The following is a 23,434-nucleotide window of genomic DNA, read 5'->3' as shown; positions in this document are numbered from 1 at the left end:
AAAATTAAAAGTTTATTTTACACTAATGAACAACTGTGATAAAATGCATTTTACATAATGTACAAATACGAAAATAACTATATAACAGACTGATTAATTTACATACAAAGATATCTTTTAAGATTTATTTCTGTAGACAGTTGTTTATAATATTTACTTTGGGATCATGACTACATATAATCTATGTTTTAAACAGTAATATGCAGCATATTGATTAACCAATATGTATAAAGTTTATACAAGAATACAGAGAATAAATAGAATTTAACTGCGTGGAGGTTCTAGGTTTGAATCCTGGTAAGGTGTAGTATATTTTATATTATAAAATTTATCTAATTAATGGTTTGGCTGTATGTATACAACTGGTGTAAATTTTATTTACTTTAATAAATAAAATAGTCATTCTTATTATTAGACACCTATTTGAAGCAAGTAAAATGTCTTTTAAGTTTAAATCCAGTTTTGTTTCTGTAGTCTTTGTTAACGTTCATCATTAATTTATTATCTTATGTTGTTTTTTTATTGATGTCATCTTTAAATTTACTACTAATTGGATATTTTAATTTATAAAAACTTATGAGTATACTTGGCTAAGTTGATAACAACAGTGTTTTTTAATACATAATGCTTAATCGGGATTATACAGACAATTCTGATAAAGTCAAGCTCAGTTATGAAACGTGGAGTGTACAATATTAATAGTTTATAGCACTTGAGAACTCTGTTTATCTTTCATTCTACAAAATTAATTTTTTAGCGATAAGCATGTGCATTTGCATTATATTAAAGGAAAAGAAACTTCTATTAAGAACTAAGGTAATGATATACAGTTATGGACTCGCCTCTGATATTAAACAGAAGTCTTAAATTCTGATTTCATCTGTTAAATGAGAGTAAGTTTCTGTCAAATTTATAAATTACTTTTAAACCAACTTAAACTAATTAAAATAAATTTCACTGAAACAAAACTATTTACTCCGAAAATAATGTACATTTACAAAAACCCACACCTTAAGCTTAACCTAACTTAATTTAGTCTTAAATGAATCTTATCTAATTCTTAATTTAATTTCACAGAAAAAACTATTTAGTTTGAAAATAATGTTTATTACACTTGTTCAGTGCTGAATTTCAACGTTTTTGGTGAGGGTACTGTGTAAATTACAAGAGATGTAACTTGAGTAAAAGGTGTTTCCAACAAATAATTTCAATTCTAACAAATAACTTAGGTTCTAAATAAGTACAAATTTCATCAAAATCAGAGGTGAGTATAATTGTATTTAATTACCAGAATTGATTTCATAGGTAGTAAAAATAATATTTTAGTGGTGGAAATAAGTGAGCTAACAACTTTAAACTTAACTTCTGAGCTAGCACTGGGTTGGCTTGAACATGACTGGTGAGGTAAATAGTAGATGTATAAATGTTACAAAGAACATTTAATTCTACAAGTAGAAATATTAAAATGGCAGTCATTACAAATTCAAGACACTCTGTGATAAAGAATGTCTGTAACAAAACTCCACGAGTCTGTGAATTGAAAAAATAAATTTTTAGTTTTCTGGGTTGGAGAATCAATTAAAGATGGTCCCCAGTTTGATGTTTTCAACAGTCAATGAATTAAAAGGTTGCAGAAAAAAACAAGTATTTCTGAAAAATGTACATAATTTTTTGGATAACAAAAATTTTTAAAATTGGATTGGTTGAAATAACATTTTTTTTAAAGAAAATTCTTAGCCTTTTATATAACATACAAATGTAGATAAAAATCTATAATATAGCAATAAAACAGAACTTACTAATCGAGTTGCCTTTTAATCCATTTGTATATCGTCTTTATTTTAATTTTTATAAATTACGTATGTTAATGCAGTAAAAAAAATGTTTTTTTTTATGTTAAATATAATATATTTAGGTCCCCAGGAGTTATTGGCTAAACATATGAACTGATTCAAAACATAAAAATGAACAAAAAGTTTTTTTGTGGACAAATGCTTGCTTCATTTTCCCTCTGTCTGCTGCAGTTTTTGTTTTTTTTCAATATCTGAAGAACAGTTTTAACTATTTTAATTGTTTCATTAACAAATACGACTTCAATCAAGTATATGTATTACATACACTTTATACTTTTGATCATACTATATTTCTGTTTTTTAAATTACTTCATTCATCTAGACCAAACTGATGACCATTTATTAGTACTGATAATCAATAAAATGCAGTAGTAAGACACTAAGTTTAAATTAATTTTAACATTTATATGCTCATCTTCATGGGCACAGTTGTGTACACTCTGCATTTCATCTGAATTGGAGAAAAAATGACATTCTGGATTCGAGTCATTAGACATAGCATTTTTCACAACATGCTACAAAATATTAATATCATTGTCATTCATTGGCAATTAAGAGCAACAGCCAGAATATAACTGAATATAGAAAGGTTAATTTTTCTTCCCTTCAAGCCAGTTGTCCCAAGGGAACAAATATTAGATATTTAATTATAAAAATTAAAAAAAAACAAATAAAGATACATATTACTATGCGTATATACGCTTTTAGAAGTCCATCTGTTGAGACTGTACTTGGCCCAGATTAATCTTATGTTATGGTATTTACTTCTTACAGATGTCTTGTTAAAAGTAAATTCCATGTCAACAATTCTAGGGTTGGATTAGGTTCCTAAAGATTTAGTTTACATAATCCTTTACGAACCTTGTTCTTGTGCAAGAGTGCCTCTTCTGTTGGTAAAGCAATTTTTGTTTGTGAATATTTTAATTCAATCAATGTAAAATTATTGGTCAATAATGTAAAATGTACGTATCTGGATGTGAAAACAGCCCAAATTGTTTTTTTTTTCTTGGACAAAAAAAGTTTTCATGTTCATTGCCTGAACATGATATATTTATTGTAAGAAACAAAGATATATCACATATATATTAATGAAAATAATAAAATTACCATTTGCTTTGCAGCAAATGAGTTGAATAGCTGAAACACACAACAGTAATTCAAATACTTGAATATAAACAGCTCTAAAAAATATATATATAATAGACAGCCCTAAAAAATTGTAAAACATAAGTTAACACTTCATTATCCCCTAAAATAGGTTGCATGTTAACCCCTACGTTAAACTTGCGACACAATGCAGCATAACAATCCACAAAGATGTGGTGCACTGTTAGTTGGCAGTCGCACAAACAGGTGTATCTGTTTGCATCATCAGATATCCATAGATTTTTCTTTCTTTTTCCTGTTTAGCCTCCGGTAACTACCATTTAGATAATTCTTCAGAGGATGATATGTATGAGTGTAAATGAAGTGTACTCTTGTACATTCTCAGTTCGACCATTCGTGAGATGTGTGGTTAATTGAAACCCAACCACCAAAGAACACCGGTGTCCACGATCTAGTATTCAAATCCATGTAAAAATAACTGGCTTTACTAGGACTTGAACGCTGGAACTCTCGACTTCCAAATCAGCTGATTTGGGAAGACGCGTTCACCACTAGACCAACCTGGTGGGTTCAGATATCCATAGACTAGTGTTCTGTATTTGCACTCGACAGTTATTTCTGCACGAGGAGTTCCACAGTAAAAACATTGTTCTTAATTGGATGAAGTTTATTGTTAATATTAGTATCCCATTCACTTTGCCAATCATCATAAACCATCCTCTTTAGAAAACAGACAAGGTCGTTCAAAGCAATGCGTCTGATGTAAGGAGGCTGGAAACAAGCGTCCTTGTCACACCATCGGCCATTGTGTAAATTTCTAATATAGCTAGGGATCTAGCAGAAGCTGTATTTTATTTCCGATAAAATTTAGGCAGAATGGGTCCCTGGTACTTGGAAAAATCTTTAGCTTTCTTTTGGTTGGAGTTGTTTGTTTTATACCACAAATCTTTCAGGAGTTTCTTTCTCATGAACCCTTCTTCGCCAGTTTAGATTTTGTGTTTGATAGTCTTATGTCAAAAAACAAACATGGTCTCAATTTGTCAAACAATACTGGTAAGGATGCTAGAACCCAAAGAGCCAGTGGTATAATCTAACAGAAGTATGGCCTGCGGAACAACTCTGTTTCTTGTTTGCTGCAATAAGACTCGTTATGTGTATCGTACATAAGGTTAGGTGTCTTAAAATATAAAATTCCATAATCCTATACTATTTTAGGGATGGATGAGAATATTGTTGTGAGAAGTTTGACTTATTTTTGGAAAGAAGAAATTTAGTTGAAATATATTAATATGAACAGCAGATATTTATATTTAAGATAACACAAAATAATTAATAAAGAAAAAGTTGTTTACATTCAGTAAAAAAAATATTTCTTCTCAAAATTTGTAAGTAGCATACATTCCACTGTTTACTGTTCCAGTACAGCAGTGGAACATATGGATTCATTTTTGCTAAATACATGTTCCAATCTCTCTGATAATACAGTAAAACATTCCAAAAGATTAGCTTTTTATAATTATACTAAATATATAAATAAATAATTTTTACATTTCTTTCCATTAGTTTTCCCTTACAATTCACTGACCCAGTCTAGATTGAATTGAAACATTCTGAACTGTTGATATTCAGACTTAGATGTTTGTGTATAAGCACAAATTAGAATATTATGTATGTTAACAAAGAAACTATACAACAACTACAATATATTCATTTAAAAAAATAATCTTCATTTAGGTTATGATTAGATTGTATTTTCTAAAAAAAATATTCAACATAAAGTTTTACATAAAAAATAACCGTATCAAAAATTTTAAAATCGCATGAACAAGTCGGTTATAATTCAGTAATGTGTTCAATATGTGATAAGATAATTTATTTTAAAAGTGCAAGTTTCTAATATTATAATTCTCCTAATTAAATAGTTAATGGTTTATAATATATTAAAAAAATCTTGTTAATTTCCTATAAATTAAAAATAAATATCTTTTAACATCAAGTTACAGTAGCATTATCGAACAAAATTCTTGATTTATGACAATGCACCAAAAAAAACGGCAACACAGTTGTTAGTTATTTCTGATGCACGACTTACACACACAATATAAAATATTTATAGTTTTTTTTTAAATATAATATTTTTTCGTTAATTTAATTCAACGATTTCTAACTAAAGCTTGTGCACATACCATATTTAATTTTCACAGGTGTAGTGGTATGAGCAGCGATTATCAGCAGTAACTAAACTAATGTAATTTCACAACTTACACAGAATAAATTTCACTTGTACAGTTGGCAGACTAGTATAGCCACAAGACTTAATGCACTAGGTACCGAATCAACCAGGCCGAGTTACTTTTTTACATGTTAGATATTATTTATTTAGTTAATTCTACTGCTCACCTGTAATGTTACAACGTAGCAGATGACTACATCAGTGCTGTTTGGGGTAGTGGTAATTTTGCAAATATGGTTATTTTCTAATTGTTAACAAATTAACTTAATTGGTGAAATGTCAAGATACTGAGGGCGAACTGCTTTATATCCGCACCCCCGTAACCTTTTAAGTTGAAAATTTAATGGCATCAATGCATCATATATAGAAGTAATCAGACCAAGTTTGGTCCAGTAGTTCTGAAGATGTAAGGTGATTTAGACACACCGAACACACGCATGTACGAGAGCCAGTCAAAAAGTAAAGTGAAATTCAAAAAATCAATCTATTTATTTGTACTTACATAAATCATACATGCATTATTTTTCAATATAATTTCCTTCTACTTCTACGCACTTAGTCCATCTTTTAATGAGCTTTTGAATTCCTTCCGGGAAGAAAGTTTTTGGTCGCTGTGCAGAAACTTCTTCATCAGATCGATAATGATTCCCTTGCAACTCTTCATTTAATGGGCCAAAATAATGAAAACTGCTAGGATCCAGGTACAAACTGCGTGGGGGTGATCCAGGAGCTCAAAAACGAGATCTTAAAGGCAAAGGATTGTTTTTTTGGCTGTATGAGGTTGTGTTATCCTGATCCTGAAGCAAAGTCATACCTTTAGAAAGTTTACCACGTCTTTTGGATTTGATTTTTTGCTTCAGTAAACACAGTAATTGCCACTGTTTACCGATTGACCTTTAGGTTTGAAGTGAAGCTTCCGTACCTCAGAATATCGTTATCATCACCTTTCCTGCAGACATCTGAGTTTTGAACTTTTTTGCTGTGGGAGATGAAGGATTTTTCCACACTAAACTTTGTCACTTACTCTCGGGTTCAAAGTGAAGAACCCATGTCTCATCAACGATTATTATTCGCTTAAGTATTGAATCTCTTTCACCTTTGAAACGTTTCAAAAGCTTCTTGGAAATTTTCAAATGATTCTCTTTATGGATGCTGGTCAATTGACATGGAACCCAGCGAGCAGACTTTTTGAAAGTTTAAAGAATCATGGACGATTGAAAATGCTGAGCCATGGCTTATATTCAACTCACTTGCAATGTCATCGTCTGTAATCGCCAATTACTGAGAATCATTTGTTTAACATCTTCAATAGTGTTGTTAGTCTTTGCAATGGAAGGCCTACCTTGCCGCTGTTCATCACAGAGAGAAATCCTACCACTTTTAAAGTGACCAATCCATTCATAGATCTTGCTTCCACTCAAACAACTCTCTCCATATTGCAGCTGTGACGAATAATCTCTGCCGGTTTCACCCCCTCTGAATTGAGGAAATGTATCACTGCCCGCATTTCTTCCTTTGTGCAATCATACAAAGGAGCACTCATTTTAAACACTATCACAAATAGGTAACAATGAAACAATACTTTCAATGAACAGCTGATAAGAGGTTATGAGTTATAGCAGAACAATCATTGCTGCTATAAATGACTGGGAGGGAAATCAAAATTTCCCTTTGCTTTTTGACTTACCCTTTTACATAAGAAAATTAACATCCAAAAAATTACCATCTGGTTTTTTGAGTTCCTTAGGTGTCAAAACATCAAGATCCAGAGAAAACCGCATATGCCCAAATTCAACTGATTACAATACTTTCCCTTCTATAGCTATAGCGGTGCTACCTAGACAGGAAAGTAAAAATAACAGGAATTCTTTTATTTAAAAATTGTATATTTATTTTAACATTCTGAAAATTGTATTACCTTCAAAGTACTCAATATTACATTAAATAACTTCTCCAAATGTTTTTTTCATTGCTCAAAACAATTTTTGTACTCTTCTCGCCTTATGCCTTTTAAGGCATCAGCTGTTGTTTGTTTTACCTCTTTTACAGCAACAATCACCTTTGGAAGTCACAAGGAGATCACTCAATTTCTTGTCAAAAACTGCTGCACAATGTGGGCGTGGGGTTGTGATGGAAAAACCTATTCGGCACAATTCAGATTGTTTTTTCTATATTGAAACAAGCAATCGTTTGAAAACTTCCAGGTAAAATTGTTTGTTTGTCAACGATCTTAGTTAATACCATCATAAATTTTTTCAACATTACATCAGTTTAAAACTTTGTAGAATATCCAGATTCCTGCTGATCTTCAATCAGCATTTCTTGTCATTTGAAGCAGGAAAACCATTTGTAAACAAGTGTTTTGCTCATCGCAGAATTTTGCAGGCTTTCTGAATCAGTGTTACTGCTGTTTTTTCCTAAAATAAAACAAAACTAGATGGCTGTGGGCTGCTCATGATTTTCAGCCCTTAAATTTTCACCAAAATCAGAAAATAATACTGCAATAAAAATTTACTGAGCTTCTGTAATACATTTTGATCTTCCAGCAGCAGAAGTGTGAACTATGACCTTACCTCTTCACCACAATAAATAGAATTCCCATTATTTTAGGGTCCCCATCATACTGCTGCTTTTAAGGAAAATATTCTCCTTGAATGAATGATCATATTCATTCATCTTCATCATTTAATAATATGAACAAACAATGTCATCTGCTATGCATATGTGAAGTATTTTGGGAGAATTATTTAACATTTTATCACATTAAGATTCACCTCACCAACAAAGAATTTACACTGAACAAATGTTAAGCTGATAATTATTTTTAGAATGAAACTGTTTTACTAATTTTGTAGTAATTATAATTTCTGACTTGTTCCTTTCTTCCCGATTATCAATGAATGACAAACTGGATTGACGATCTTGTGCACTGCTAGTAATAATAAAAACAATATAGAAGAAAATTGAGTAGATCACTTAAATGAATTTTTTTGTTGGGTGATGATGAATTCATAACAGAAACTCAATGTATGTCCACGGGAATGAAAAATTTGTAGCACATAAAAAATCTGTGCTAGGCCGACTTTCCAGTGGTCCTAGTATTTATATGCTTTTATAATTTCAAGCAGAAATAGTTTCGTGAATAAAGTCATAATGTTGCTTGCCATTGAGTCGTTACATACCAATATCTACTATCTATATATATTTATGTTCAGATATACAGATTATTAGAATCACTGGGTAATTGAATAATTTTTTAAAACCCAAAACAAAATACAGGAAATTTGTATAAATTTCTTCGTGTAATAGAATCAGCATTTTAATATTTTACATTTATTTGTTATAATATAAAATGGATTTTATTTATGTTTATTGCACTTCATTAAGTTGGTTATGCTTTCATTTTATCCGTATTTAATGTTTAAGTTGATTATTCCAAGGAAATGAGTCACATCTTACCATGGTCTTGCTACTAGCTGGCTAAAGATAAACAGCATGGCACCAGATTTCCATCAGTAAAAAATGGTAGACCAAATATGTGCAGTACAGTTAAAGTCATTTGTCTTTCAGTGTGTTTCATCTTTCTAAAATGTGTACACTGTACATACAGGTTCAATTCTTTAATCTGAAAAATTGTTCAAATCTTTTACATTTTATTTTTGCGTGTGCTTCAACTGCTGTTTATGTTTAGTTCACTGTAATCATTTGTGATTTCGTCTGTTTATATTTTGTGTACTGTAGTTAAATTTTTGTGAATTTCAAAGCAATGTCACATAAACGTCAGGATTTAAATTTACATGAAAAATTAGAAATTTAAAAAATACTATAACTTCCTAAATATAGTTGGTGAGATGCTGACAACAACATTGAGTCTTTCTCAGATTTCACTTACTCATTAAAAGCTGCAAATAATTTGAGGCTGCAGTCATCATAAATGAGAACATGAACATATAGAGGAAATGTGATTGTAAGAATGAAAATGTTGGACACGTTTTATTGAAGCGGTTCAGTGAGGTAAGAACATTAAATGCTCCAATCAGTTATAGAATCTTAATTGTAAAAGGAAACCAATTTGGTGATCATAATTGCAATCATGACTGGTTGGCCCTCCTGTTAGAAAGAGAGAAATAATATTGGTTACAAGAAATCATTTGGTGAAAAATTGGTTGCTGATCACCTGCTGTAGACTACTGGCGTAAGAACTGCATTCCCAAAATTTTAAAAACTTTAAACCTGATGAATCTACAATTATGATGAATTAGGGTTGTATTACAGAGTACTTCCAGATTTTTCATTTTAAAAAATTGACAACTCAGGTGGTAAACAACAGAAACACCGCAAACAGTTCTTTATACTCCTAATTATAGGCAAATCAAAAAATCCTAGATGTTCCTTGCCTGTAAACTACAATTAAAAAAAAAGCATGAATGACAGAATGACATATGATCTATTTTCTCAGTTTTTGATTAAATGGAATAAAAAATTAATCAGTCAGTAAATCAAAATAGCATTAATTTTAGACAATTATGCAGCTCATGCATCAAAATTTAAAAAGAAAGTAATTATTTTTTTTACCATTAAATACAAAGGTTTTAATACAACCCTTAGATCAGGAAATTGTAAAAACACTGAAAGTTTTATATAGAAAAAGTATGAGGAGGGTAATTCAAGTAATAGATGGAGCTGGACGTGAGAAGACTGCAAATGATATATAGTAAAAAAGATTACACTTCTAGATGCTACTTATTATTGAAATCTTGGAACAAATTAAAAATTGAAACCATTCAAAAAAGCTGGTATTATTGAATTTAATGACATTGCGCCAGTAAGTTCAATTGAAGGTAAGGATGTCGAAATTAATCAGTGGGTCTCTATTGACAGGACATTCCTGTTTTTGGTTCAGTTACTGATTGTCAGAAATTATGAATGAAGGGTTGGAAGAGGGCGAGATTGAAAAAACAGAGGAAGTTTGGCTGCAAGAATATCGTTAAAAGAAACAACTGATGCGCTACCAGTTCTACGGAAAAATTTGGAATCATGCGAAGGAAGACCAGAACAGTTTTTTTATGAAGTGGAATAAGATGTCTTGAAACAGTATAAAAAAATTTATTCCAAAAACAGATAAGCAGTTACATGGAATTACAGAATAACTGAAATTTGTGTACTCTGTACTTATTTGTTTTTTCTTAGTTAATTGGATAAAACTTTTTTATAAATTTATATTTTACAGTATTCTTCATGTTTTAGTATTTGTACTGTATCTTTTTATAATACAGTACTGTATTTAATAGAACTGATTAAAACAAAAATATAAGTTTTTAGTTTTTTAAGAGTAACGATAAGTATTTTCAATATTAGGTTGTTTTAATGTATGATGTTATCTAAATTAATACTGTACCTAATACATAGTGATTAAACTGCGTAATTATGTTTTACGACCTTTTTACGTAAAATTAGGTTATGTTAGTAAGCATATTGGAGAATGACCTTTGACATTTAATTGAATCAGCTGCTTTACTGACTCACTTTTGTAGATAACAAAGTGATTCTAATAAGTTGTATCAACTGTAGTTTATTCTGTTTTTAGAATGAGATTTGTTGAAACATTTATGAAAATATTTTTGTTATATTGCAAGCAAAATATTCAATATTACCATAAAATGTAAAAATTCTAAAACATTCGAGGTAAAAAGATAAGCTTATTTCTATCAATAAAGATTGAGCGATTTTCATTTAGAGTAAAATGAGATACAATTTTATGTGAATGGCACCAGTTTGATTATGATATAATAACAGAGATGAGAAGTTTTTTCTTTTCTCACTTTTAAGAAAGAGGGGAAAAAATTAAACTATTTAACTAACAATTCAAACTGTTCAATTAACAATAAGCCAGTGCTGATCAAGTCTTACATAATTTGAAATAAATAATACTACTAATTAACATGTTGGCTGCAGTACCAATTACCTATGTCCTGCAAAAGGATTCAGTGAGACATCCTATCCTCTCCTCAATTTCCTTTTTTTGGGGCAGGTATTTTTCATCTATCTTTCTCATTTATTCTTTTATGTTATACTTTATGATTCTAAAGTGAGAGGATTAAATTCATACTGGACCTAGGTCATTAGTACTGCACTATTTTGATAAAAAAATTCACAAACAGTTTTATCAGTGACTTACAAAAATGTTAAAAGAGGTGAAAGTTGGTACAAAATAATGCACGTGTAACACAAAACCGGACAATGGGGACTTCTAATGCATGTAAAATACACACATGAAAAAAAATATTGCCATCAACATGTTTAAAAAATAGAACGAATCTGTTGTAATTAAAACAGGAAATAGAAAAAAATTAGATTCATAGTTTTGCTTTGTATGAATACGGATGGAAAGAAATGGATGTCTTATCTAATTTTATATTTTGTTTGTTTTCTTTTATGGTTAACAGAAAGAAAAAATCTGATGTGGAACCACATGACTTCCTTGTATGCCTAATTAAATTAAATATACACATTTTTTGTTGCACTTCATTTAAACTAATTTCATTTGAAAGTGAAATAAGACCCAATTCTTTAATAAAGTGGGCAGTTACATAATTGATAAAATATTAGTTTTTCTTAACATCAAATATTTATACATATATTAATCGACAATTTTACATGAAATATTAGGATAGAGTAAAAGTCCCTTTATTACTCGTATTACTAAATATGTATTATTCATATCTTCATCAGTTGCTGATTAACAAAAGTTTCAGATTTCTGGTATGTCATATAAACAAATAAACTATTCTGTTTAGTGAACTCCTGAATACTGGATACAAATTTTAATTTCGACCTAACGGTGTAAAATATTTGGTTTTTATTATTGGATTATTTGATAACTAATCAAAAATGATAAAGAAATAATTGTACGGGAAAAAGAAAGATAACGTGAAGAAAATGTTAAGAACAAGGAAAGAATAAAAAAAAATTAAGAGAAGATGATAAACATAAAGAGGAAGAAAATGTTTAAACCAAAAAAGAATAAAAAGATTAAAAAAAGATGATAAATATAAAGAGGAAGAAAACGTTGAGATCAAGGAACGAATAAAAAGATTAAGAGTATTATAAATATAAAGAGAGAGAAAATTTGAAAACTAGAGAATGTGTACATAAATTAACGATAAGAAGAATTATATCAAACAGAAGAGCGGTTAAATGATTGGCAAGAAAAAACAAATAAACAAAATGATGAACTCTGACTTAGGGAGAATACTGTCCGAAAATATCGGAGGAGTAATGAAGTAAAAGATAAGATTTGCAATTTATTAGAGATCGGGCATGTATGCCGCAGTGTATATGTTGTTCTTCTGAAGGTCTATTTTTCAGTGACTGTATTTAACTTTAATGTAAATAAAATTAAATAGAAATTCTAGAATAATTAAATAGAAATTAAACTTGAAAAACAAAAAAATAATATTATTCAAAATTATAATTTTCAATTAATATTAAATGTTTCAACAAATCTATTATATGTACACATGTGTAATGCCTTATTAGATTATATTTACACATTTTTAAAAGTCATCATTGAATTATTATTTATTAACATATTTATTAAGGTTAATAATTATTAAGTCAATACATTTAAATTAAAAAAAAATAAATAAAATAAAACAAAAGGAGATGACATCTGATTTGAACCGATGTGTCTACCCTTTAAGATCCAAATATTTCTTAATTAAAATTTTTATTTTAATTTCAATTCAAATGAAAAAGGTAGGTGCACAACTAGATGTTACAACAGTGCTAAATCCAAAATTTCAAACATCCTATGACTAATCATTTTTGAGTTATGCGAGATACATACATACGTATGTACTAACATCACGTCTGAAACTAGTCATAACGGATTTAGATATAGTCAAAATGTATATGTATTTTTTTTTTTTTGTCTTCAGTCATTTGACTGGTTTGATGCAGCTCTACAAGATTCCCTATCTAGTGCTAGTCGTTTCATTTCAGTATACCCTCTACATCCTACACCCTAACAATTTGTTTTACATATTCCAAACGTGGCCTGCCTACACAATTTTTTCCTTCTACCTGTCCTTCCAAGATTAAAGCGACTATTCCAGGATGCCTTAGTATGTGGCCTATAAGTCTGTCTCTTCTTTTAACTATATTTTTCCAAATGCTTCTTTCTTCATCTATTTGCCGAAACACCTCTTCATTTGTCATTTTATCCACCCGTCTGATTTTTAACATTCTCCTATAGCACCACATTTCAAAAGCTTCTAATCTTTTCTTCTCAGATACTCCGATCATCCAAGTTTCACTTCCGTATAAAGCGACACTCCAAACATACACTTTCAAAAATCTTTTCCTGACATTTAAATTAATTTTTGATGTAAACAAATTATATTTCTTACTGAAGGCTCATTTAGCTTGTGCTATTCGGCATTTTATATCGCTCCTGCTTCGTCCATCTTTAGTAATTCTACTTCCCAAATAACAAAATTCTTCTACCTCCATAATCTTTTCTCCTCCTATTTTCACATTCAGTGGTCCATCTTTGTTATTTCTACTACATTTCATTACTTTTGTTTTGTTCTTGTTTATTTTCATGCGATAGTTCTTGCAGTGGACTTCATCTATGCCATTCGTTGTTTCTTCTAAATCCTTTTTACTCTCGGCTAGAATTACTATATCATCAGCAAATCGTAGCATCTTTATCTTTTCACCTTGTACTGTTACTCCGAATCTAAATTGTTCTTTAACATCATTAACTGCTAGTTCCATGTAAAGATTAAAAAGTAACGGAGATAGGGAACATCCTTGTCGGACTCCCTTTCTTATTACAGCTTCTTTCGTATGTTCTTCAATTGTTACTGTTGCTGTTTGGTTCCTGTACATGTTAGCAATTGTTCTTCTATCTCTGTATTTGAACCCTAATTTTTTTAAAATGCTGAACATTTTATTCCAGTCTATGTTATCGAATGCCTTTTCTAGGTCTCTAAACGCCAAGTATGTTGGTTTGTTTTTCTTTAATCTTCTTTCTACTATTAATCTGAGGCCTAAATGTATTTGTATGTATATGTATAGGTATAAGTCAAAATGTATATGTATGTATTTGTATTCTTTTACAAATCGTATAGATTTGGTCGAAAATTGACCGACAGATTTTTGATTTAGCTAAAACTTTTTTTACGTGTTCTATACGACAAAAAAAGATATACCTATTCGAGGATTTTTTTCTTTTCATTTTTTTGGAAAATAGAAAGGAATGAAAATTTAAGAATTTGGTGATTTTTGGCTTGTAGTATACTTAAAAAAAATTCATAACTGGTTCTATTTGAGCTACAGATTTCATTTTTTTTTTCATTTTAAAGGTAAAAGAATGAGCTTTAATAAAAAAGTAGTTGAAAAAAAAATTATTTACAAATTGAAATTGTTATAAACAATTAAAATGTTTAAATCGATTTTTAACAATTGCTCCCCCCCCCTCGTATCAAGTTTTTAATTGATTTGTAGAAATTTTCCAAGGGCATTCAAGGAAAGAGACAATGAATAATTCTTGAAAACTGTATTCTGATATAACAACTGACCTAAATACTAAAATTGTAATTGCTGGATGTATGAATTAATTGGCTTTTTAAAATTTATTAAGACATAAATTAAAAGACATAACATAAAATTAAAAGACCTGATTCCAATTTAATTTGGATCTGGATGGAAACATGGGATAAAATATTTTATTTAATCATAAAAGTATTATACTAAGTGAAAAAATGATCAAATAATTTGGATTAATGAAACAAAAGCTCAAATTCAAATGAAGTTATTGAATCTACTAAGTAAAAAGTAATAAAATTAAAAATATATTATTAAAACGAAAAAAAAATTATACAAATTATAATTTATTAATAATAAAAATATATACACAAAATTATAAACTAAAAAATAAAAATACAAAATAACTTTTTTTAACAACAATTAATTAAAGTTAATTTAATTAAATCAACATGAAAAATCATTAAAAATAAAACTGAGACAAATAGTTTTATGTTAGGTGATTGATAATTTGGTAAATTTAATAGTAATTTTTAAATATAAAATCATATCCTTTTATTTTATCTAGTAGATATTAGATCGATTTATCTGATTATTATTCGTAAAAAGTTCTGCATTTAAAAATTTTCCTTTAATATATCGTTTATAAATAGAAAGCATTTATAAATCTATACGTATGCATAACTGTCAGCATAGAGACCTAATGTGAGAAACACAAGTCAATGCGTCAAAAACAAAAATAGGTACAATCAAGAAGAAAAACTATCATGGCAGACTTATTAGGATATGCGAGGAATTAATTGGTTTCATATTTTATAGTTATAAAGTGCATAAATGTCTTGAAAATATTAATTCTTCAACTCCTGCCTAACATTAGGTACATCCTAAGTCGTAAAAAAAAATAGTTATTTGAAAAATCCTGCCATCAAAACTTACAAAATTTACTTTTTTTTTCAGAATATATTTTTTATTTATGTTACAGATCTGTATTAATAATATATTCAAGGCAATGGATAACAATTATTATTTGTATTTATACTGATGTATGTTGATTACCAATCATACGTATATGTTTGAGAAATAAAGTGGTTTCCTTTCTTATAAAGATCATAAAAGTCTAGAAAATATTGATTAATCAACTCGCACCAGTGAATTGCAACATTAAACATTTGTTTTATGGTAATTATTTGGATGAGGAAATAGTAGTAAATAAAAGGTAATAACATCTGCGGTAGTCTATTTATATTAAAAAAAAATACCAAGTTACTGGATAAATTTTATCATTTTTTTGGCAGTGGTAATATAATTAATTAATAAAATACAAACTACAGCGTAGGATATCACCAAATTTGTTTCGTTTTTTAAATTAATTTCAAGTCTGTTATTTACTTCATGTCTTCATAGAAAGTAATAGAATCTGAGAAACATTACGGAGATTTCAAAAAGCCTTATATATATATATTAAAAATCATTAACAAATATTTAGATTTAATCAAACAAATCATTCTATTTTTAAATAAGAAAAGTTTAACTAAACGTTAGTTAACATCTGATGATTACCACTACGCTGTACCACTCGTTAAAGTAAAATTACATCTATACAAATACATATGTATTTTAGTACATCTATACAAAACTCGAATATTAATAATAAAAAAATTTATTATTTGAAAAATTAAATTTTATTAAATAACTTATTTAAAAATTATAATTAATTATACATAAATTTAATAATAATTATAACAATGACATTATAATAATAATAAATCTGTAAATTTTTTTTTATCATGACAGCATTATCTTTTTCTTTAAACGAAAAAAATAAACAGATTATGACATTACTATGTATATATAATTAATTACAATTCCTAATTTATTAATTATAAATCTAATAATAATCTATTAATAATCAATTATAATATAAAAATTATATGTATTAATTATATATAATAATTTATTTATTTACTTTTATTATACAACATTACAATCTAATCACAGTTTAAACATTAAACAAAAACAAAAAAAAATTAAACATTACATAATATTATTATAATCACAGACACTAAAATTAGGTTTAATTAATTAAAATTATTATAACTAATCATTACTTATCCGTTCTTTTTTTAATTGCGTGTATAATAATTAAATTTTATTTTTGTGTATATAAATATATTGACGCAAGTGTTATAACGTAATAATCTATATATGTAAAAAAAAAGCTTTTTATAAAGATATATATTTTTTTTAAATATTTTAATATAAAAGTTAGATGAGAGCTGTTAATATTGTCAAACAATCCTTTTAAAATTATTATTTTAATATTTATATAAAAAGGATCATGATTTTATACGAAAATAAGATCAATAATTCTGAAGGAGTCTTCTTCGTGTTTAGACATGACCAAGATTTAATTTCTATATAAAGAATTAACATAAACACTTGGATATGACAAAAAATCTCATAGTGGTATGTGTCTAGTCTATTCTTAAATTTTAATTTTTAAAAAAGGATTATGCTATGAAATTTTAAAATGCTTTTTAAATATTAAAGAAAAATATATAAGTGACTTGTAAAACATTCACCAGCATATTTTACAAAAGTGCAGTAAAGCTTGCTTGCTTGCTTGCTTTGTTATTTAATTTTAACCAGCACTATCTAAAATTAAATCATAAAACATTTTCGTTAATATCACCATTCATTTCAATAATAATTCCACGTGTTTTGCTATTATGTTATCAGAATCAATCATAAACTTTAATGAAAATATTATTTTTAAACTGAAAAAATAAACGTTAAACATAACTGAACATGCTTACTTTTTAAATTGGCAAGAATAGAACTACTTACAAAAATAAAAAAACACTGCATTTACTGAAAAAAAAATTAGCTGAACAAACATTTTTTTTTAAATTCTCATAAATACCTAAATGCAAAATATAGAAAAATCAATTAGGTTAATAATAATATAAATATAAGATAGAAATAATCCAAATTAATGGTTTAGATAAAGAAGCCGATCAAACAAGAATGAGAAAAATGTAATTGGCCTATCAACTATAAAGATATTTATGATTCATAAAAGCCAAAATCAAACATTATAATAAAGTAATCAAACTAGAAGGTCTGTACACATCAGAATGAATCTTCAGTTTAAAATCAGGTGAAATAAATGCGATAGAAGAGAAAGAAAGATGCTCATAAAATAAATCTCAGACCTACATATAAAATAAAAAGAATGGACAGGAAAGGAGTAGTTCAAAAAGATCTAAAAGAAATTAAAATACGTGAAGAAATAATAAAAGATAGAATAACGTTCAGAAAATGGTACAAGATTTCAAGGAGTTTAAAGAGATAGAGAAAATCACTAACATCAGGCCAGAAGAGAGAAAATTTCCAGAGAAAGATATATAATTAAAAAATGTTGTTTTCCATGGTCTTCAGTCAGTTTATCTTGAAATTTTTTTTTTAATAAGTAAATGTATTTAAAAGATAGAAATTTATGATATAATTTTATATATGGAAATTACATCAATAGATAGTTTATTTTAAACACTTCAGATTAAATTAATTTGAAAAAAGTAACCGCGAACAAAGAAAATAACATGATAATGGTTAAAAGATTAGCAAAGGAAAACGTAAAAAGGAATGGAGATTACCAGACAAACCATCTAATAATTATTAGGTTAAAAAAACAAATTATGTAATGATGCCACAATGGCATTACAACACTGCTAATCATACTGCCATAATGACATTAGCATGAAAAAATTATTATTTTTCAATTTAAAACATTGTTTCTTTAAAAAAAATTTTCTTAAACTTTTATCGAAATGCATTTAATAACAATTTTAAATAATAGCTTAACTGTGTACGTAATTGTTTTATGAAATATTATTGGGTCTTATTTGTTAAATGACCAACACTTCTATTGTGACTTAAATTTTCACTTTTTGAGGCTGATATGTCATGTATTTACAGAATTAGCTAGATATGTTCTTTTAAAACTGAAAAAAGATTAATAAATAATTTTTAATTTACTACAGCAGCATTAAAATTTTAATAATATATGATAAAGTTAGGTAATATCAGTCAGTCAAAAAAAAAAAAAAAAAAACAAGCTAGAAGTGATGATTGATTGTATAATCAATATTGTTTATTAGAAATAAAAACAAAAATTTGTTTGTTAAATATTTTTAAATCTTCTGAATGCTAAGAATTATTTTTCCACATTTTGGTGATTAGAGGTTATTACATAATAATGGAACTGACCGATCAGTTATAATTTAACTATTTTGTACGATGGTTATTTGATTCATGCAACACATTTTTTCAGATTGTTTTATGCACTTTGAACACGTTTTAATTGAATATCTTCATTATCCACCATAATGAATAACATTTTTTTAAAAACTTTACTTGGTCCCACTTTTTTTTTGTAAAATTTAAAATGTTAAAAATATAAAGATACATCGTTATACACCATAAAATTAATAAATAAAACTTAAATATATAATAGAATTATGGCTTAGAAAGCCCAGGAGCTAATGATGATTATTTTGTTAAGAGATTAATACATATATTGTTACAATAATTGTTTTTTTTTCTTTTAACTTTTACAGCTGCTGCCACAGTACGAAAGTAAATGAAAATTATCATAAAAAAAAAATTCTTGAGTGGGAATTTCAAGCATTTAAATTAATGATTAATATTTTAAATTAAAGGCTGACCTCCATGGCGAAGTGGTAACATCTCAGTCTCATCTAGAGGTTTTGGGTTGAAAATGGCATTTTTCATACATTACAAACTTTTCACACTTCATTCCTTAAGTTGACGATACGACGGGCATCCGGTCATATAATTCCTGCCAAACCCCAGAAAAAAAAACTGGAAAAATTGTTATTAAAAAGAATTCTTTACGTATAAAATTGTTGCCTAACAATATCTTCTAATTGTTAAACAAAGAGTAAAACTGAGTTATCAAAAAAAAAAATTAGTTTTCTGATTAACTGGATTCTTATATGTACTAAAATCTGATTAGTTTTTTCCTACATTGAGGTTATAACTTTATACAAATGCAACAAAATGTGATATTTTCTTTATTTTACTTTTCTAGAACAAAGAATTATATAAATTAATGGTTACATATAATGTTTATTAATAAACAATATAAACAACCAATTTAATTCTTCTTATATTCTATCAAATACGTTAGGTATAGATAATTACAGCTTGCTTTTTCCCGTATAAGAGTTTAGACAGTTTTAAGTTTAACTTGACCAGTTATACTTTAATAATACAACTCCTTGATACTTTCTCAAGGTCTTCCAACAACACATCTTGACTTTACAACCTATGAATATAACTAACCAAAAGTACATTCATTACATAATCAAGGGACGTGGCTGCCAATAGGTACAGAATCGAGAAAGCTGCACTAGAAACTTTAGTATGTCAATCATATCATGTCAATTAAAATTTTAATTGTTTAAAAATATAAATTAATGCACAACAAAAAACTTATTAAGAGGGAAAATTATTTTTTAATGATATGTTTTGATGCACCTAAGAATATAAAAAAAATTCAGTTTTTTTCATTAAATTTAGTCTTATTTTTTAATTAATTTACAAAGGCATAACAGAAATACATTATCAATGAACAGAAAAAAACATCCCACATTTAACTGAAAATTGGAATATTTCGTTATCTCTAAAATGTATATATATTAAATAACAAATCTGGTTTTTGTTTATACTTTGTATTATGTAAATTATAAAATTGAAATATATTGTCAATAAGTAATTCATATCAATACACTTTTACAAACTTATTAAAATCTGCCAAAATATCAATTGATATGAAGAGTAAAATCAAAAATACAAATTAACATATATGCTGCAGAGAAGGGTAATTATATTGCTAGTTAGTGCTGTCGAATTATCCAGTATATGTGATAATAACAGATCACTTCTCACATGAGTCTACACAATGAAGAAAAAACCTAGATCTGCAATCCCTAAAACTTTCAATTATTACCATTCTATCAATCTGATATAACTGATGCTGTAGGAGATGTCTTAACCTATCAAATATCTTTAACTAAAGTTTTATTGAAGTAACTGAAACCGATTATCGAAAAACCAATACCATAAATTCTGTTTTTTGGAATATATTTGACACAGAAATAATTACACAATTAAAAAAAAAACTGAAATTGGATATGAATCATCATAACAGATGTTCAATTTGAGCATTGTATGAAAGAAAATCTTTACACTAAAGATATTAATACAGATGATTTGAGTTATATAAATATATATCCAGTTTTAGATTTCATCGGAAAGATAATAGCTAATGTTGAAGGGAAGAGCATGTCTGTTCAACGTTATGAAGGATGGTATGATAATAAGTGTATGATCTTACTAAGTTTCAAATGGGTTAGATTCATCAGACTCTGCACAACCAATCCTCTGTCATGCACTTGCACTTTCTCTTACTTCATATAGAATACTAATCAAATTTTTATCAGATCATTGATTAGAGTAGCTCATATTCAAACAATTTTTCTGTTTCACATGCTAGGGTTATTCACAATTTTTTACTCTTTCTAATTTTACTTTGATATCTCGGACAATTGAATTGAATTCTTGGCTATTATGATTGGGGGGGGGGGGGGGAATTGGCTAAATATGTTCCTGATATGAAAAGAACTAATGATATATGTATAATATTGGGAAATTTAGCCCTTTACTGTAAATTATTATTACCTACTAGAATCGTAGAAAGTGCTTTAAATCTTATTAAAATAACTGGAGGAAATGGTATATATATGGAACTAGAATATCCCAAGCTGTTAGAGAATATGTAATATTAACTTTTGAAAATAAATATCTAATTTATATACATAGAAACCAATGGTAAAAACACAGTGTTTTTAATATGACTGCATCATAAGGTACAAAAGTTACAACTGATGAAAAAAAAAAATAATTTTAATTAAATTAAAAAATAAAATAAAAATTATTTATAAAAGGATTAACTTATCTTATTAATTAATCTTAATTTATTGATTTAATAGTATTTTTATTTAAAAAAAAGTTTCTGACTGGCGTAAAAAAATTATATAAAAAAAATATCAAGTTTAGAAAGAAGAGCAGCAATTACTGATGTGTAGGTTGAAAGAGATCCTACACAGGAAGTATGAAATATTAATATTTTATATAACAATAATTATTTCTAAGTTATTTTCTGTAAAAAGTAATTTAACCCATTCATTACCGTAGAATTGTGTAAATAAATGATACATAATTCAAATCTCAGTACTACATGGACATACAATTAGAAAAAAAAATCCTTTAATGTAATTTACTGGTGTGTTATCAGCTCAAGCGATAACTGAGCAAGTAGTTTGTGCATAAAAGCTACTTATAATATAATATTTGAGGTAATAATATCATTTCATTACGATTTTTTAGAACCAAGGAGTTCTTTTATAAATATCCCATAAAAATGAAATAATATAAAGTAATACATTATAATATAATAAAATAAATAATATATCAAGGTTATAAAATGAAAAAAATATCTCAAAATAACGTATTATTATAAATAACATATTATTATTTTTTTTCTTGGCATCTATCTCATAGACGCCAAGATGACGGAGGAAGGGGAGCCGCCTCCGCCATGTGGCAGTGAGGCGAAATTTTATAAGTGTCACCCAAAAAATAAAGTTCCTTTCAAACTGTGCATTATATGTGAAAATGTTTATCATGTTGCTGATTTTAAAAAAGTTAAAAAACGCTACAAAACTGAGTGATATCCTAATGATCTATCCAGAACATAAGAGATTTTGACATTTCCTTAATGCGAAATGAAAGTGTACGAAATTTAGAAGCAAAAAGAATTATTGCTCAAGTAAAACTGAATGAAAAAGAAAAGGCACAATAGTTGAAAAGCATAATCAGACGGTAATATGTGAAAGTGATGACGACTACACAAACTTGAAAGCAGAGATAATCTTACTAAGGCAATTAAATAATGAACTGCAAGACAATAATGCAATCCTCAAGAGACTATTGGAAAAAACTGAGTCCAAAAATAATATCAAAACTTACTCGCAAGTATTAAAAGCAAATGAATCTAAAATGCAACATGTTCCTTACCTAACAATCACAGCGAGGACAAACATTAATGAGCCCAAAATTAAGACAATAGTAGTAAACAAGATAGACAGATTTAATTATACCAATCAAAAACTTAAGAGAAAAGAAAGATGGATCGGTAGTACTAAGCTGTAGAAATAATACAGATGTTTTGAAAGCAGAAGAAATCTTACAGAGTAAGATTAGTAATGATTTAATAGTTAAAAAAGAAGAGATTGAAAACCGAAGACTGAAATTGGTAAATATGTATAATGAAATGAATGTTGAAGAATTAGAGCAAGACATAAATGAGAGAAATTTTGGTGACACCGATATGTTCTGCAAAGGGTTTCAATGGTAAGGCAAAAAATGCATTAATTGAAGTAACATCTGACACATACAAGTATATAAAAAAAATCAAGGCTACAAAATTTATGTGGGACACCAATGCAGCAGAGTATTTGATGATCTCAACATAACACCTTGCTATAAATGCGGCAGAATTGGACATAGTCCCAAAAAGTGTAAGAATGTCATAGCTTGTCTT

At 27.8% G+C, this 23,434-nt stretch overlaps 1 protein-coding gene and 1 long non-coding RNA gene across 5 annotated transcripts in view; one reads left to right on the top strand and one right to left on the bottom strand.

Moving 5' to 3' along the window:
* Positions 1-181: 181 nt before the first annotated feature.
* On the top strand, positions 182-19,501 carry LOC142333716 (uncharacterized). Of its 2 annotated transcripts, XR_012758662.1 has the most exons (5): positions 182-297; positions 1,078-1,264; positions 7,243-7,397; positions 15,728-15,961; positions 19,365-19,501. It is a non-coding gene; the product is annotated as an uncharacterized LOC142333716 (long non-coding RNA). The 2 variants fall into 2 exon arrangements; XR_012758661.1 differs by lacking the exon at positions 7,243-7,397.
* The window catches only part of Ubr3 (Ubr3 ubiquitin ligase), a 225,097-nt gene continuing 216,693 nt past the window's right edge, over positions 15,031-23,434 (bottom strand). For all 3 annotated transcript variants that reach the window (XM_075381156.1, XM_075381157.1, XM_075381158.1), the window contains exon 31: positions 15,031-19,606. In XM_075381156.1, the coding sequence (XP_075237271.1) occupies positions 19,568-19,606 (39 nt within the window). In that variant the 3' untranslated portion in view covers positions 15,031-19,567. The remainder of the gene's footprint in view (positions 19,607-23,434) is intronic.

Source organism: Lycorma delicatula, chromosome 13 (genome assembly GCF_047948215.1).
Source record: "Lycorma delicatula isolate Av1 chromosome 13, ASM4794821v1, whole genome shotgun sequence".
NCBI classification, from domain to species: Eukaryota; Metazoa; Arthropoda; class Insecta; order Hemiptera; family Fulgoridae; genus Lycorma; species Lycorma delicatula.
This window is presented reverse-complemented; position numbering and strand designations above follow the sequence as displayed.